Raw genomic sequence first — 15,416 nt, 5'->3', positions numbered from 1 at the left:
TCTTACCCAGTCCTATAAATAAAGGGAATATTACGCGGTTATACGGGGAACAGAACAAAAGCCTCTGGCTCACCCTCAGACAGACTCATGTCATCTTGACTTCATCCTTACTGTAAGAAGACATCTTAAATCTTAGTCCACTGTAGGAATCTTCTTATCCTTTACATGTAGTCAGGATGAAGCCATATTGCTCACAGATCAGAACTTGCAAAACTCCCGTAAGGGTTGGTTTCAACACCTTTCTTGTTATTAATCAATGACTGCTCTACTTTGGAGATGGGAAAAAGAATCTTTACCAAAACCCTGCTGTAGTGATCATCCCCACGGCAGAAGAAGACTGTTCCCTTCTAGCACATGAAAGGAAGAACATGAAAGAGTACTGTACACTACCAGTCATATCTACAGTCCACAGGACATTTGTATGTCCCTGCTGGACAGGAGCTGTCCTGGGTCATTACCTGTGTACTGTCTCCTACATTATTTTGTTGCTTCTGTAAAAAAATGCTAATAATGTTCTATTACAGATCCTATCTAACAATAATAAAAAAATATACATTTATATCTCCACTGATTGTTATGTTATCGAGAGAGGATGAAGTGAGCTGTACAGAAATGCTGAAATACAGTATGAAAGCATATTTTGCAAATGTCTGTTTAGTGTGTATACTGTATTATCTGTGTTGGAAACATATGAAATACTTTTTTAATCAAGTGCGGTTAAGAGGTACTTTTGCTGGTTAAAAGGTTTGACCAGAAATGTACAGTACAATGTTTGTCTTAAAAATGTTTTTCTGAGTTATTGGAATGTACTGAAGTTATTATTTCAATTTCATTGCAGTCCTCTTCCTAACAAGTAGAGAGGTTTCCTATTGTGTAATATTGCTCTCTTTTCAAAGATTTTATATTGATACCAAACATATATAATGGGGGATATTCAATAAGCAGGTTATTCAAGCAAAAACGAGCGAGGTTTTCCTACCATAGGAGTCGCACCAGGTTCCACCAGTCTTCCCCAATGACTTCTGCCAATCTCCCCCAATAAGGGTAAATAGTGACTGTTTAACGTGCCATTTGGGAGAAGTATGTAATTAAATGAACTATGTATTATGCAGTTAAGTGGAGTAATTGAAGAGTAATCATTAATGTGTACATCAGCAATGGAGGTATTTAAATATAAAAATCTGAATGTTTGGGCTTTTAATTAGGACACAGGACATACTCATCCCTTATAACTACATGCATGATTTAAACAATAACATCTCTAAACACAACATGTGAACATATAATTTGATAGGAGTACAGCTATGTATTAATGTCAAATCTGGAACTGATATTTATAATGCTGTTGCTAGTTATGTATAAACTAAATTTATATAAAAACCATCATACAGTAATTAAAGAGTACCGGTCACCGGTACAGTAAGGGTTATTTATTTCATTAACGTAAGTAACTAAATACCATTATTTCCTCCATTAATCCAGGACAACATTCAGCCAAGGGAGTATCCAGCCAGGAGAGTAGGCAGGCCCACTAGTGAGTACAGTCCTGTCTTCACCTCCCTTCCCAGCTGTATTCTATATTATACTATATTATGTTATATTGTAATATAATATTATAAATGTAGTATGCTGACACAACACCTCTATTTCAAAAAATATATAAAGTCTAACCTTTTCCAGTTCAGACCATCTTGCTTCAAGATAAAAAGCCTAAATCTATAAAACATTGTTGCCACAACCCAACGCATTTGAAATCCTACTTCACCCTGGGAAGTTGTGTGCAGGGATAGTCAGGTTCAATGATGTAATTGATGTCATGGAAAGAGAGAGAGATTGCAAAGAGGCACTTACGTGGCTGTGAAAAATCTGTGGTATTCCAGTAGGTTGCAGACAGATGAAAAGGAGAGAGATGGTTCGAAATAAAAGAGAATGCAAGTGAGATGGGACCAAAAAAACAACCCAAAAAAAAGGATGAGTTAAAATTAAATATGTGAACACACAATGTAATGGAATTAAATGAAAATGAAGTCAGAATACATCTATAATGAATAGCAAATTATTACAGAGGCTGCAAATTCATGTTACTATATTTATGAAAATGCAAATTTGGATAAAAAAGATATAGGCTCTATACATTTAAGTTGTCTTAAATTTTGAAATCAGAATATTTGTTATGATAAATAACTTGTGCTGTGATGTAAATAAATGCTGGTGTCACACTGGAGACTGTGTGATGCGTTTCGACATTATAAGTACCCTAAAACTTTCTCGTGTGAAAGGGAAACTGTGTTTCCCATTTACCACTTGGACACTACACATGTTTTAAAATTACATTTTTGTTTCTGGCTAAATAAAACAATACCTTCAAAAGCTTGTAAGACACTCACCACAAAGAGAGGTGGCAGATAATGGGTACACTGTTGTATTCTGTAACAATGGTTACTGTACATCTTATGTTCATTGTGAATGATATATACATCACATATGTTCTAGTACCAATTGAAGAAGATATAATTTTATAATGTACATACACCTTTCTGTGTATCTTCATTGTAGCCAAGTACATTATAATAATACTGTACATGTGTAAGATAAATATATCACATCTTAAATTATTACTACAGGTTGAGTCTCCCATATCCAAAATGCTTGGGACCAGGGGTATTTTGGATAACGGAATATTCTGTATTTTGGAATATTTGCATATCATAATGAAATATCTTGGGAATGGGGTCCAAATATACAAACAGAATGCATTTATGTATTATATACACCTTATACACACAGCCTGCAGGTCATTTTATACAGTATTTTCAATAATTTTGTGGCTCAAGCAAAGTGTGTGTACAGAAATGAAATTAATTTATGTTTCATATACACCTTACACACACACTGAAGGTAATTTTATACAATATTTGTAATAATTTGTGCCTTAGACAAAGTTTGTGTACATTGAACCATCAAAAATCAAAGGTTTCATTATCTCAGTCATGCCAAAATTATTCCGTATATCGGAATATTCTGTATTTTGGAATATTTTGGATATGTGAGACTCAACCTGTATAACATCTCTAAATATTATTTCTATTCTGACATTTTAAATTGTAAATTAAGAATGAAGGCTGTAACCTATCTACTCAAAGGGTGCAGAATATATACTTATTGTAATGTGGAATTTATATATACAGACATTGTAAACACGTCATCATTGTGTAAAAGCATAAGAGCAGTAATTCAAAAAGCCAACACATTTTATACTCTAGATAACAAATGATGAATTTAAGTGCACCTTACCCAATTTGAGATGTAGTCATTGGGTCGATATTTATAATGTCTACCCCACAATGTCGGCACTTATGATGTCAACACCCACCTAATTTAATGTTATACTACCACTTCTAGTTTCTGTAATATTATTTCCTCCAGAAACAATTGTTACTTATTTCTCTTTATGTAACCTTCTCTTTCCTTTGCATTTCCAGCCTAATTCCTGTGAATCTACAACAGGGCCGTAACTAGGGGTGTGCGACCGGTGCGGACGCACGGAGCACAGGGCACTGTGGGCGTCACAGTCGCCACCCCACAGCCTGGAAAGACACCCTGAAGCCAGTATTGCTGCGGCAATACTGCCTGTGTCATCCATTGGACGCTACAGGCTGGCACCCTGCCATAATTACAGCTGCCCGGAACATCTTCACATTCCTGCAGTTCCGGTTGCTGGTGGCCCTGCCCCCTTATGCGTAACAGCATGACGTCATGCGCTAAGGGGGAGGGGCCAACGCAGGGCGCTCGGAGCCCTTGTTACGGCTCTGCTTTACTATGTATAACAGAGGTAACGCACAAGCAGTATAACAATGGTCCCTGGTGCTCTGTCTTATATGTGGCGATGGCAAGTCCAAAGTAAGGAGCCGATACAGAGTTGAACACAAGTCGGCCATAATTGCTCTCATATTGCATGGGGGGAAGTAAATGCATATAATTTCCTGCACCAATGCTCCATGCCCGGACCACCCCTATCCGTACGCTTGGTTTCAAAACCGTCATAATTATCACTGGCACTTGCAAAAGATCCATCTGATGCCAGGCATATTTATGCATACCAGCAAAACTGCATAGTGCGCAATTCCATTGACATGCCCTTTCTGTGCCTAGCATACATGAGAACTTCCCGTTACCACCCAGTTACACCACTAGAGAAGCAGGTGAAGATGCATAGACCTCTGCATCGTCCATAGTTGAGGTAATTTGGTTCTAGAGCATTTGCAGAGCAAAAACACACAAGCTTCGCTCTGCAAATGGACTTGTATTTAATTCTGGATCAACCCCTTAAATCCTTTGGGGATCAGGACAATTCCTAAAGCACAAACCATAGGAACATTGAGCCCTGCATCAAATCAATCTGATGTTATACAATACTGAGTCATTACTCAGTACACATTATACAATATTGTGTCATTATCACACATTTCTAAAGTGATATGCAGTAATACTACATTGTATACTTTATGGCCTTTATATAGCTAATGGACTACAGCAATATTAATAGTATTACTAACAGGCTGTGTTTCAGTAACAGACATCACCCAGAATAGTACAAGAGCTCTGGATTTACTTACGAACTGGCTGGGTCACAAATTCAAATGGTTGGGATGACTCTCCGACACCTTTGCCGTTAATGGCTGACAGTTTGACAATGTATGATCTTTCGGGCCTTAGGCCTACGATTGTTAGAGCGCCCTCTGAACTTTCTGCAAGCAGAAAAAGGTTTGTGCTTAAGTAAAAAGCTACACTTTCAAAGTGAGGACAAAATACACTTAGCCAGATAAATGACATTGTCACCACTATTATTTTCAATCAACAGACTACCAGTAATCCTTTTACTAGCGGTTTAAGGGAGGAGGGGGACCGTGTGCAGGCTTCGATCGGGACCCCTCCTCTCCGGCGGTGCAGTAGACTCTGGCATTGTCTACTGCGCATGCGCTGGCCTCCGGGATCATGGCGCCCATGCCGTGTTCCCAGGACATCTCTACTGCACATGAGCGAATCACCAGAAAATGGCCGTGTTGACCACTTTCCCTGTGACTTCTCCAGCCAGTGCCGGACCGATGGAGCGGTAAGTATATTTAAATGGGTGCAGGGTGTGCGGATATGCCCCTCATCCTATTCTAGATAACATAAGCAGGTTCTAGCGTAAATATTCAGTGCACTGTTACGTCTGTCCCTTCGATGGGTTCAGGTCTTCCATTTTCTTTTAATTTGTATAAGTAATATTAATATATATATATATAAACATATGATTAAACCATAATTCCACCAAAAAAAACCTATATAAAGTTTTGGATTGCATTCTATGCAGGGCCCCAGGAGTTTTTTCACACCCTGGTTCTATGGGGTGTATGGCCAGGCCCATTGTGAATCCTGGGGCCCTCTTTACATACTGAAATGTGGCATGACCACTACATCCTGTGGGCATAGCAGTTCCACCTTTAAAGACCTGGCCCCTACAGGGGGGCCAGCACTGCATACCCTGCACCCAAAGTATACTTACCTAGCTCCGGAAAGCGGTCCTTCCTCCCCTGCGGCACCATCTTTCCAGTGGCATCTTCGTAAAGATGGCGTAGTGCAGTGAAAGCAAAGACTCCAGTAGTCTTCCAGAGACTTTGCTTTAATGTACGCATGCTCCATCTTCCTGTATATACCTGGGAAGATGCCGCCACAGAAGAGGAGGAACCCACTTGCCATAGCAAAGTAAGTTGTGGGACTTGGGGGGGGGGGGGCGTTGCTCAGAGGAGGGGGACCCGCTGCACATTCTACACTTCCCCGGCATTAATACACCTCTGGTCAGGACCTGCTTATAGGTTACAAGGGTCTACTGCCGAAAATGTTCAAGGGCCTACACTGAGAAGGGTAGGAGCTGTCACCAGTGCTGTATGGGTGTTGCCGGAGCCACATGGGTGTGTACCCCCTACACTATCAGCCCCAATGTCTCCCTAAATCATTACAAATAGAAATATGTTATAATTTATGAGCAAAATATAAATACAATATTAATACTTATGACTTATGGCCGACTGTGTGGCCAGCAAGGCAGCTGGTCATAATTATGCTGCCAAGATAAAGGGCCTATTTTTATGTGAAAGCCTGGAACTATAACTTGCCCTGCCTCTGATAGGTGTCAGTGTCCTTCACCTGAATGGGAAGTTCATGGGGAAAAGGCCGCTACACAAGGTTCAAACAGGCCAAGCAGGAAGAGGGGAATCAGAAGAATGAACAGAGGTTCTTGGAGGAATGTAAGAAAGTAATTTTAATTCGATCTCTTCAATCTCCACCCAAAATTATAACCAGTTGTACTTTAGGGGTCTATTCATCATGTAAAGATTAGTAGCTGTGATAATTTGTATTTCCAGAGCTATTCATTACCCAGGTTGTATATAAATAGCACTTCCAAAAGCAGCCAATTCTGCGTAGGCTGTTTTTCGGATGTGTGTAAAATCTCTCCCCCAGGACAGCATCCTCGTTAATCTTCAGCCATTCAGTTTGCGCGTGTGTGTCTTTGTGGCTTTATGATCCTGGGCATGTGCAGTGTCTCGGGCAAGCCGAATAATCAATTATATAATGGTCATTATCTGCTGCCAATTAAAAATAAGTTAGGAAAAGTTTGCTTTATAAATAATTGAGACAGCGATCATCATGTACTCTGCTCTGGCTATATCTGCTCGTCTGCCTATCTGCAGTGTCAGGCAGAGATTCATAGAAGAAGCAGGAGGAAGCATTTGTAAAGTAAGATTTTCTTAACTCATTATTGGCAACAAGTGAGCTCCGGGTGCAGACAGTCCCAGATCCTCTCCTGCCCTCCTGCATTATTCCCAGGGTAAGTCCCACCTCCTTCCTTCAGTCTGGGCTACTCCCACCAAGCACCCGATTCAGTCTGGGCTTCCCCCACCAAGCGCTGGCTTTGGTCGGGGCTGCCCTCTCCTCCAACTTGTTTGGTCTGGCTAATGCTAACCCCAAACCCCCCAGCCCTGCCACCGCACCAGCAGCCACCGAAGTGTGTGCTGCATCCCCCCCCCCAGCCAGCCCCCCGGTCGGGGGACAATTGTAACCAGGAGATATCAGTGATAGCTCCTGCATTACACGAATGATGAATAACCCTAACACTTCATTTCTACAAAACTAGGTGAAAATCTTAAGTTTAATTAAATTGAGAGATGATAAATAAATAGACCCCTTAGTGAGACAATGGAAAATGGCTTGCATAGTTGATTGGGACATATAATTTGTCTCCTGGGTGAAAAAAGTTATAAAACATGTTATACACAGTTAAGTATGTATTATTTCCAGCATGCATTAGAATCAAGTTTGAAAGAAGAATTTCAAGTAGTCTACTCCATTACCATCTCGGGCACTGAAGTTGGAGCTATGCCATGTCTCTCCCTCCTTGAGTCTCCAGTCTGCCTTGTATTTGAGGATGGGTACACCACCAGTTGAGTCTGGCTCTTCAAACTCCACCATGGCGGTACTTGAGTAAGATTCTACCTCGATGATAGTCGGTGAAGAAGGAGTTTCTGCGAAAACATGTGAAAAATGTAGTGAAAGTTACACTCAGTGGCGTAACTACTGCCCCCGCGGCCCCCGCGGTGGCTTGGGGGCGTGGAGGCTTGTGGGGCGAGGTGGCTGCAGATTCCATGCGGACTAGCCATTCGCATGAAATCTGCAGAAAACAGCCCTCCCAAAATGGCCGCCGCCTAGGAGGAAACATATGCTAGAGGTCCTATTGGACCTCTAGCATCTGTTAGTCACCCAGGCAGGGCTGTAGTGTGGACGGCACATAAGTACCGTCCGCACTACACTACTAGCAACAAGCACACAGCCGCCGGCGCCTGCTGCTGTGTGTTTGTTTTAGCAACCGATGAGAGTCTGTCAGACTCTAATCGGCTGCTGTACCCACTGCGGGAGCCGGGCTTCCGGCTCCTGCAGTGAGTGATGGGAGGGACCCATCATGCAGAGCGGGCCGGCCCGGGAGGACGCTGTAGGGAGGAGCATGCCGGAGCGGGGATCAAGGTAAGCAGAGTTTTCTTTTCTTTGTGTGTGTGTCTGGCCGGGCGAGGGGCACTGCTGGGAGGACTACCACTGAGGGCACTGCTGGGAGGACTACTACTGGGGGCACTGCTGGGGGGGCTATGGGGCGTTGCTGTGGGGGGACTACTACTGGGGGCATTTCTGGGGGGGCTACTACTGGAGGCATTGCTGGGGGGGACTATTACTGGGGGCACTGCACTGGTGAGACCACTACTGGGGGCACTGCACTGGTGGAACCACAACTGAGGGCACTGCATAGGTGGGGATTACTGCTGGGGGCACTGCATAGGTGGGGTTTACTGGTGGGGGACTACTACTGAGGGCATTGCTGGGGGGGACTACTACTGGGGGCACTGCTGGGGGGTTAGGACTGGGGGCACTATATAAGGGGGGGCTACTACTAGGGCATTATGTAAGGGGCACTGCATAGGGGGACCACTACCTGGGGCACTGAATAGGGGGACCACTACTGGGGGCACTGTATAAGACCCCTGACAATGAGCAGGTCATTTAAAAGTAATTAGAAGCCTTACTGTGGGGCATAAAATGGTGTCAGGTGGCAAATATGTAAGTGGCACTTTGGTAATAGGCATTACAGTGTGTGGCATAATGTTTAATGGGCATTATGGTGTGTGGAATAATGTGTAAGGGGCACTCCGGTGTGCGGCATAATGTGTAATGGGCATTACTACAAGGAGGACAAAAACTGTCTAGGGGGGGGTGGGGGCACATTTTTAACTTTTGCACTGGGAGCCAAATTGCGTATAAATGGCACTGTAATGATTTTACCAAAATGCCATGTGGAGGGTGCGTATTTTACACAATCTCCGATGTACAATTAATGACCATCTCTCTCTCTCTCTTCTGACTGTGAAAATAAAACTAGAGCATCCTAGGGACAACATATAAACTCCACAAAGACAGAGTCCTGGCTCCAGCATTATGAGGCAATATTTCCCAGTACGCTAGACTTTTCACAATATGTTTGGCATTCATTATTATACTCCTCTGATAATTCTGTAGCATTTTACTTTGATAATGAATAAGCAAGATAAAAAGGCAGGCAAGCATAACTCAGAATACTATTAATTTATATTTCTAGGGTTAAAATAAAATGCATATATCAAACTTATCTACCGTATACAGTACTAGACATACGTAAGTTTGTGTTATGCTTCCTGGAAACCAGGACTTGGATTATTTATTTATTATTACCAGTTAGTTATATATCGCAAATATATTCTGCAGCACTTTACCGAGAATACATGGCCATACACATCAGTCCCTTCCCCAGTGGAGCTTACAATCCCTTCCACATGTACACACACACACACTAGGGTTAATTTTTGTTGTGAAACCGGAGTACCCGGAAGAAAACCCACGCGAGCACAGGGAAACTATACAAACTCCACATAATTAGAGCCGTAGTTGGAATTGAGCCCACGACCTGCTGTGAGGCAGTAATGCTAACCATTACACCGTCTGATGAGGTTACTCACCTGCTTGCACGAGAATAAATTCAGATGACTCCTGCCCAACGCTGTTGACTGCAGTGCAATTGTAGTTTCCAAAATCACTTTCAGAATCGGGGTTTATCTGGTGATATAAAGAGATACTTACAGGGCCTGAGTATACACAAAAAGGTACTTTTCAGTAAATGAAAAAGGAGCAGTTGAAAAAAATAGCTGCTGATGTTCTCTGAATTTCTAAAATAAAACCTGTTGTGCTGCCATAGGTCTTCCCTATTGCTGGTAAAATGTATCCTATGCCATGGTATATAATAGGGACAGTGGTGTGCCTATGACGAGGCACTCTGAGGCAGCAGTCTCAGACATAAAGATTTACGGGGTGGCAAAATAAAGGGACTCTATTTAACAATAGAAATGTTCTTTATGTAAGTGTATGGATTAATTATCTTTACTTAAAAAATGCAATATTTGCCTTTCCACATGCCCACACCTCATACTGTTTGTAAATGCTTATCTTAGTCTTTATCAGGAATGAGATAGAGGCTACGTTAGATGGCACTTTGGCAACAGAATGGCTAAACACTCCACTGGGAAGAGAATGGTATCTCAGTGTTTATCGTTTTCTGCTGAATGTCAGAATAATCCCAATTATGTGAGCATCACAAACCCTTCACTTTCACGGGGAACAATTCAGAAAATTAATTGATTTGTTTTATTAAGCGATCAATTAAATGATCACAAGAGAACAAGCTGGCACCTACATGTATGTATTGTATTTGGGTTCTGCATAAAACCTTTGATGATACATAACTATTTTTTTTAACCATAATTTAACCATAATTTTTTTTTAACCATAATTTTTTTAACCATCATTTTTTTTACCATCATTTTATTTACGATCATTGATTTTACCATCATTTATTTTACCATCATTTTTTTAATATTTACTGATCCCTAGATTACATGCTAAATATTGTCATTCTGAGCATGCAAATTACTTAAAAAATAAAGTCCTGATTGTTTGGGGACTTTTTGTACCTCCAGGCTGCTAGCAAAAGGAGTGCTAAGGATCTTAATGTTGGAAAAGTTGGAGCTTGGCAGAAGTTGTCCATCCCTGAGCCAGGATACTCTTGCAGGGGGATAAGCAAGAACCTCACAGGTGATATTAACCGGGTTCCCCTCCCAGGTATAAACCACCACTGGGCCCTTTATCTTGGGGGCATCTGGAAGAGGTGAAAAAGAAAATATTCTCATTACTCAATAAATGTTCCTTTAATGATAATTATTTTTTCTATATTTCTGTACCAATGTTATTAAAAATGTAGCACATATAGGAAGAACATTACAATTCTGGAATCCTGTCTTAACCCAAATACCATATGCTATTAGTAAATAAAATAAAGGTGATTCTATTCTTCAACTTAGATACATAAAAATTATGGTCTTATAAATAAGATGAAACCCATTTCTTATTGGTTTCCCAAACTCATTCCTCAAGGTACCTTAGCAGCTCAGGTTTTTAGGATATCCATTCTTGTGAACATATAATATAATCAAACTGATTGAGGTACTAATTAAACCACCTGAGCTTAAGCATGGATATCCTTAAAACATGGACTGTTAGGGTGCATTGTGGGTCGAGTTTGTGAACCACTGCCATATATCATAAATACGCATTTAAAAAACTGCAATCTTTTTTTAAAATAATTATATAAAAAATTTACATTTCTATGATGTATAAGACTATGCAAGTTAGAGAATCAAATTACTATAGCAAAAAAATCCCATAAACTGTAATCTGCATGGTGATAGAATTGAAGGCATCGGTGTTCACCTCCTATGAAAAGGTATAAAATCATAGGCGTCTTTATAATGGGTGCAAAGTGTCCGGCGCACTTGGGCCCCTGGGTCCAGGGGGACGCACACCGCACACCCTGCACCATTAGTTAATATGCTTACCTCTCTGCAGATTCCGATGAGCTGCTTCGCAGCGCCGGACAGGCACTGCAGAGCATCAACTAATCACTGCGCATGCGCAGAAACATGTCCCCGGGAAAATAAGCACAGGTGCCATTTTCCTGGAGACCTGAACATGCGCAGTAGATTCTGGCATGAAGCAAGAATCTACAGTGCTCAGTGCCGCTGACAGAGAGAAGGGGGCCCAAATGGAGGCTGCACACGGGCCCCCTCCTCTCTTAAAATGCCCCTGTATAAAATAATCCCTTTATTCATGAAGATAAGCATGTATATCTAGCTTTTCTACTCATTTTGATATTTAATTTAATTTAAAGCTCGTGCTGAGCATCAGAGTGAAATTAAATAAAAGTTCAGCAGTACAGTCAGAAAGTACAGGTAGAAGAACGGGGCACCCTCACAGCATGGATTTGTATTGAAATAGAACTATTATTTCCAACGCATAGTCACACAATGGGAGCTCCCTCTCCAGTTACTCAGTGGTTAGTGTACACAGATGTCTGCAGGATTTTGCAGTCTTGTCTCATGGAGCCCTCCGAGGGTTAATATTTGGGACTGTGCTATCTAATTGTCCGAAGGTGATGTGTTGGATCCACTAAATTCACATGAGTCTCGCTATCCATGAATTCATTGGCCAAGAAGATCAGCTATTGTGAACACTTAAATCTGTGTCTCTCGAAGACCCTGATATTCCAGCAGTATACTCGCCGAGACCACCTTTCATCTGATTACACTACTATCATATTGGCAGCACTAGCCTGGGAAAGGAAAGAGGCATTACTCGTCTCACTGCAGGGGTGGAAGGAGTCTCAGCTAAACCTTTTTTGTAACAATATTTTTCAATGTTTAATAGATCATTTAGCTACTAGTGAAGCAATTGTTCCAAGCTGTGTTTTCTAAAATGGCTCTACAGGATTTATATTGTTGCTTTTTATCATTGTTTTTATATGATAAATGTTGTAACGGATACTTATAAGGTTATGCATAATTAATTGGAATGTACGCTTTTGATATTTAAATTCATTTATCTATTTTTAGTGGTATATTGTAATTATCTATAAATTCTATGTGCACAATGACTGAAATAAAACCAAAGGGCATAAAAAAAACAATGAACAGCCCATGTTTTCTATTAAATAATGCTTCAGTAAACACTGCTCTTTTTATATCGCCCCCTAGGGGTGACTTGCTAAAGAGTTACATTTTTCTAAGCTCGATCGATCTTTACTGTCATTTTGGGGGTACTTAAACCTTTAGTAGATATCCTCTTGGTTACTGGCAATGAGTATGGGGAGTCTATTGAGGCAAGTCTGAGAACCACTGCTCTATAGTTACTGGAGGGTTCTCAAGGGGAATTTGAAGGACCACAAAAAATGAAAAGCTTTGCCGTCCCAGGACAACCTTGATGTATTGAATGTGTGTCATGATATATTTATAATGTGTTCCACATTCCCAATCCCTAAGTATTTATGTAAGTCAGGTGGAGGGCAAATGAAGACAGTCAAGACAATATATTTGTTTTGTTTCACCCTCAAGGAACGCAGCTTACCATACTGCTATGTCACACTGATATATGATAATCATTACCCTTAACTGATAAATCAATAATAGAAGAGAAACCTGACAACTGGGCTAAATTAAGTTGTTGGTGATACAAAATAATGTAAAAATCCGCTGCAAATGTTAGACGAATGAAAAGCACAAGCAATGTAGCCTTGGATCATGTGGTAACATTGTTTTAGTGAGTATGTCCTAGGATTACAGATGTCCTACAACCCAAATAAAATGACCTTGGGCTTGATTTAACCTGCTGAATGAAGATTCCTGATGTTCGGCGCATGATCCGTTCTGCGCACGTGCAGAGCAGGTATGCGATCCCGCTCGTAGACTGGCCGCAGACTGTCAGTGATTGACAGTCTGCTGCCATTTGTGGGCTGGGAGGGGGCGGCAAAAGCCTCAGTTTTCTGAAATGGAGGTGTCCGTCGGCTGACTGAGATTTCCTGGCCTCTTCCTCTCAACTGCGGCGGCCAGCTGCGTGACCCCATGGGTCACCTTAGCCGGCCGATGTTTTCGCAGATTATCCCATGCTGCTTTGGACAACGCAGCTCAGATAAGTAATGCACAGGAGGCATGTTGCCTCCTGATGCATTACCATGTCTGCAGGGATCGCAATTGCAAAGCTGCCTGCGTGCATACATCATATATCTATAGCCTGTGTGCATACATCATATATCTATAGCCTGTGTGCATACATCATATATCTATAGTCTGCGTGTAGCTTTGCAATTTCGATCCTTGCTGAATCAGACCCTTTGTGCACTGTGGGAAATTGACAATATCCATAAATTGTTTGACCCTGTGACTGCAGACTACATAAAAAATCATATTAAATGTTATTTCTAGAGATAATGGGCAATATTCTGTTAGTTCTATAACCAGGACCGTTTGCTTGTCTCCAAGACGCATAAAAAAAAATTGTTACAATCAATGGTGATTGTTTCATAAACCCATTTTAACATGTACAAAAGTAGGTGAAAATTGTAATTTTCACATACTTTTGTATAAATTAAGTGATGAGGAGTAGAGCACCCATCGTTTGTTTTAGACATTTATTTAAAATAAAATCATTATTGCTGTATAATTACTAACTGGATCATAAGTCTCATACAGTGATTCAAACAACGTGATAATATCATACACAAAAATGGTAAGCAGCAAGAGAAAACAATCTGGGTTTATTAAGGTATATTTCTTTTTTTGTATTATTTTAGTTATGTTTGAGTTTTAATAGTTTACCTTAAACATATAGTTAATAAAAACAAACAATATTACTCTGCATATTTGCATATATTAATATCAGCTGCTGTATTGCTTTCTCCAAGCAGCAACATTGAAAACCACTGGGACCACAGCAGTATAGCAGATTATTATTATACTTATATTATATTACTATACCAATAAAAAAAACACAATGAACAATAATATATGTATAAATATAGAAAACAAGAGAGAATGTCCAGTGGGTAATTGGACTCTCCTGAGGGCCGTCTTGATGATGATTTAGTTTGTACTTTGATATCATTAATTAAAGCCAATGAGTAGGGTACAGAAACAGTTTACTCTGTTCGAAACCTACGGATTTGGCTTTCATTTTAGTTTTTCTTGGCAAATCACCGAGGACAAGTGCTGTGATACCTGGCTACATTCAGGGACAATGAGAACACGTTGGTGCCTATCTGGTGCTGCTATGGTAATGAGGAATCTTACAGTTCTGCTATGTGACACAGGAAATAGAAATGAGAGCTCTTACACTGCACTTCGAAGTACATGGCTTGTGTGTCCTGGCCGATGGTATTGCTGGCGACACAGAAGTACTCTCCAGCATCCGTGTACTGGATGTCCTTCAGGGTAAGAGAGGACATCCTGATGTGTCCTTGAACCACAACACGTCCATCTAAAGTCTGTAGGGGGGAGAAGAACTCGGTCAGTACACTAGAACTTTTAAAAGATAAAATGTTAATATGTTGCGTTCTAGAAGAAATTCACAGCATCAGATCCAGAGATAATAATAAAAGAGCCAATGAGGAGGCCCGGCATTGGGATAATGCCCTTTACTTGTTACATATTCCCAGTGGAGGTAGCCATTTTGAAGTTTGAACTTATATTCAATTAATCAATTCACCAGGCTGAGGTGTGAGGCACCAATTGGCCTCATGTCTCAGTGATATTACCATTTCCCAGTAAACTGATAGGCTGCACTCTCATGTATATTGTTTCAGCAACCAAAATCACTGCATTTGCTCTAAGTAGGAATTAAATACACTTCAGCATTCACTTGCTTTATTCCTGCAGAATTTCCAGGAATCTGGAAAACTTGCCAGCAGTCTCCACACC

At 40.9% G+C, this 15,416-nt stretch overlaps 1 protein-coding gene across 4 annotated transcripts in view; it reads right to left on the bottom strand.

The window, feature by feature from the left end:
• The window catches only part of NCAM1 (neural cell adhesion molecule 1), a 397,179-nt gene that overhangs the window by 47,642 nt on the left and 334,121 nt on the right, over positions 1-15,416 (bottom strand). For all 4 annotated transcript variants that reach the window (XM_088443021.1, XM_088443025.1, XM_088443022.1 and 1 more), the window contains exons 9-13: positions 14,833-14,983; positions 10,587-10,771; positions 9,579-9,675; positions 7,395-7,565; positions 4,617-4,748 (exon numbers count right to left, since the gene is read on the bottom strand). In XM_088443021.1, coding sequence (XP_088299147.1) covers positions 4,617-4,748; positions 7,395-7,565; positions 9,579-9,675; positions 10,587-10,771; positions 14,833-14,983 — 736 coding nt within the window. The remainder of the gene's footprint in view (positions 1-4,616; positions 4,749-7,394; positions 7,566-9,578; positions 9,676-10,586; positions 10,772-14,832; positions 14,984-15,416) is intronic.

The sequence above is a fragment of the Taudactylus pleione genome, unplaced genomic scaffold, assembly GCF_031769625.1.
Source record: "Taudactylus pleione unplaced genomic scaffold, aTauple2 ptg000322l, whole genome shotgun sequence".
Classification (NCBI taxonomy): domain Eukaryota; kingdom Metazoa; phylum Chordata; class Amphibia; order Anura; family Myobatrachidae; genus Taudactylus; species Taudactylus pleione.
The sequence above is the reverse complement of the archived record's forward strand: the minus strand, read 5'-3'. Positions and strand labels throughout refer to the sequence as shown.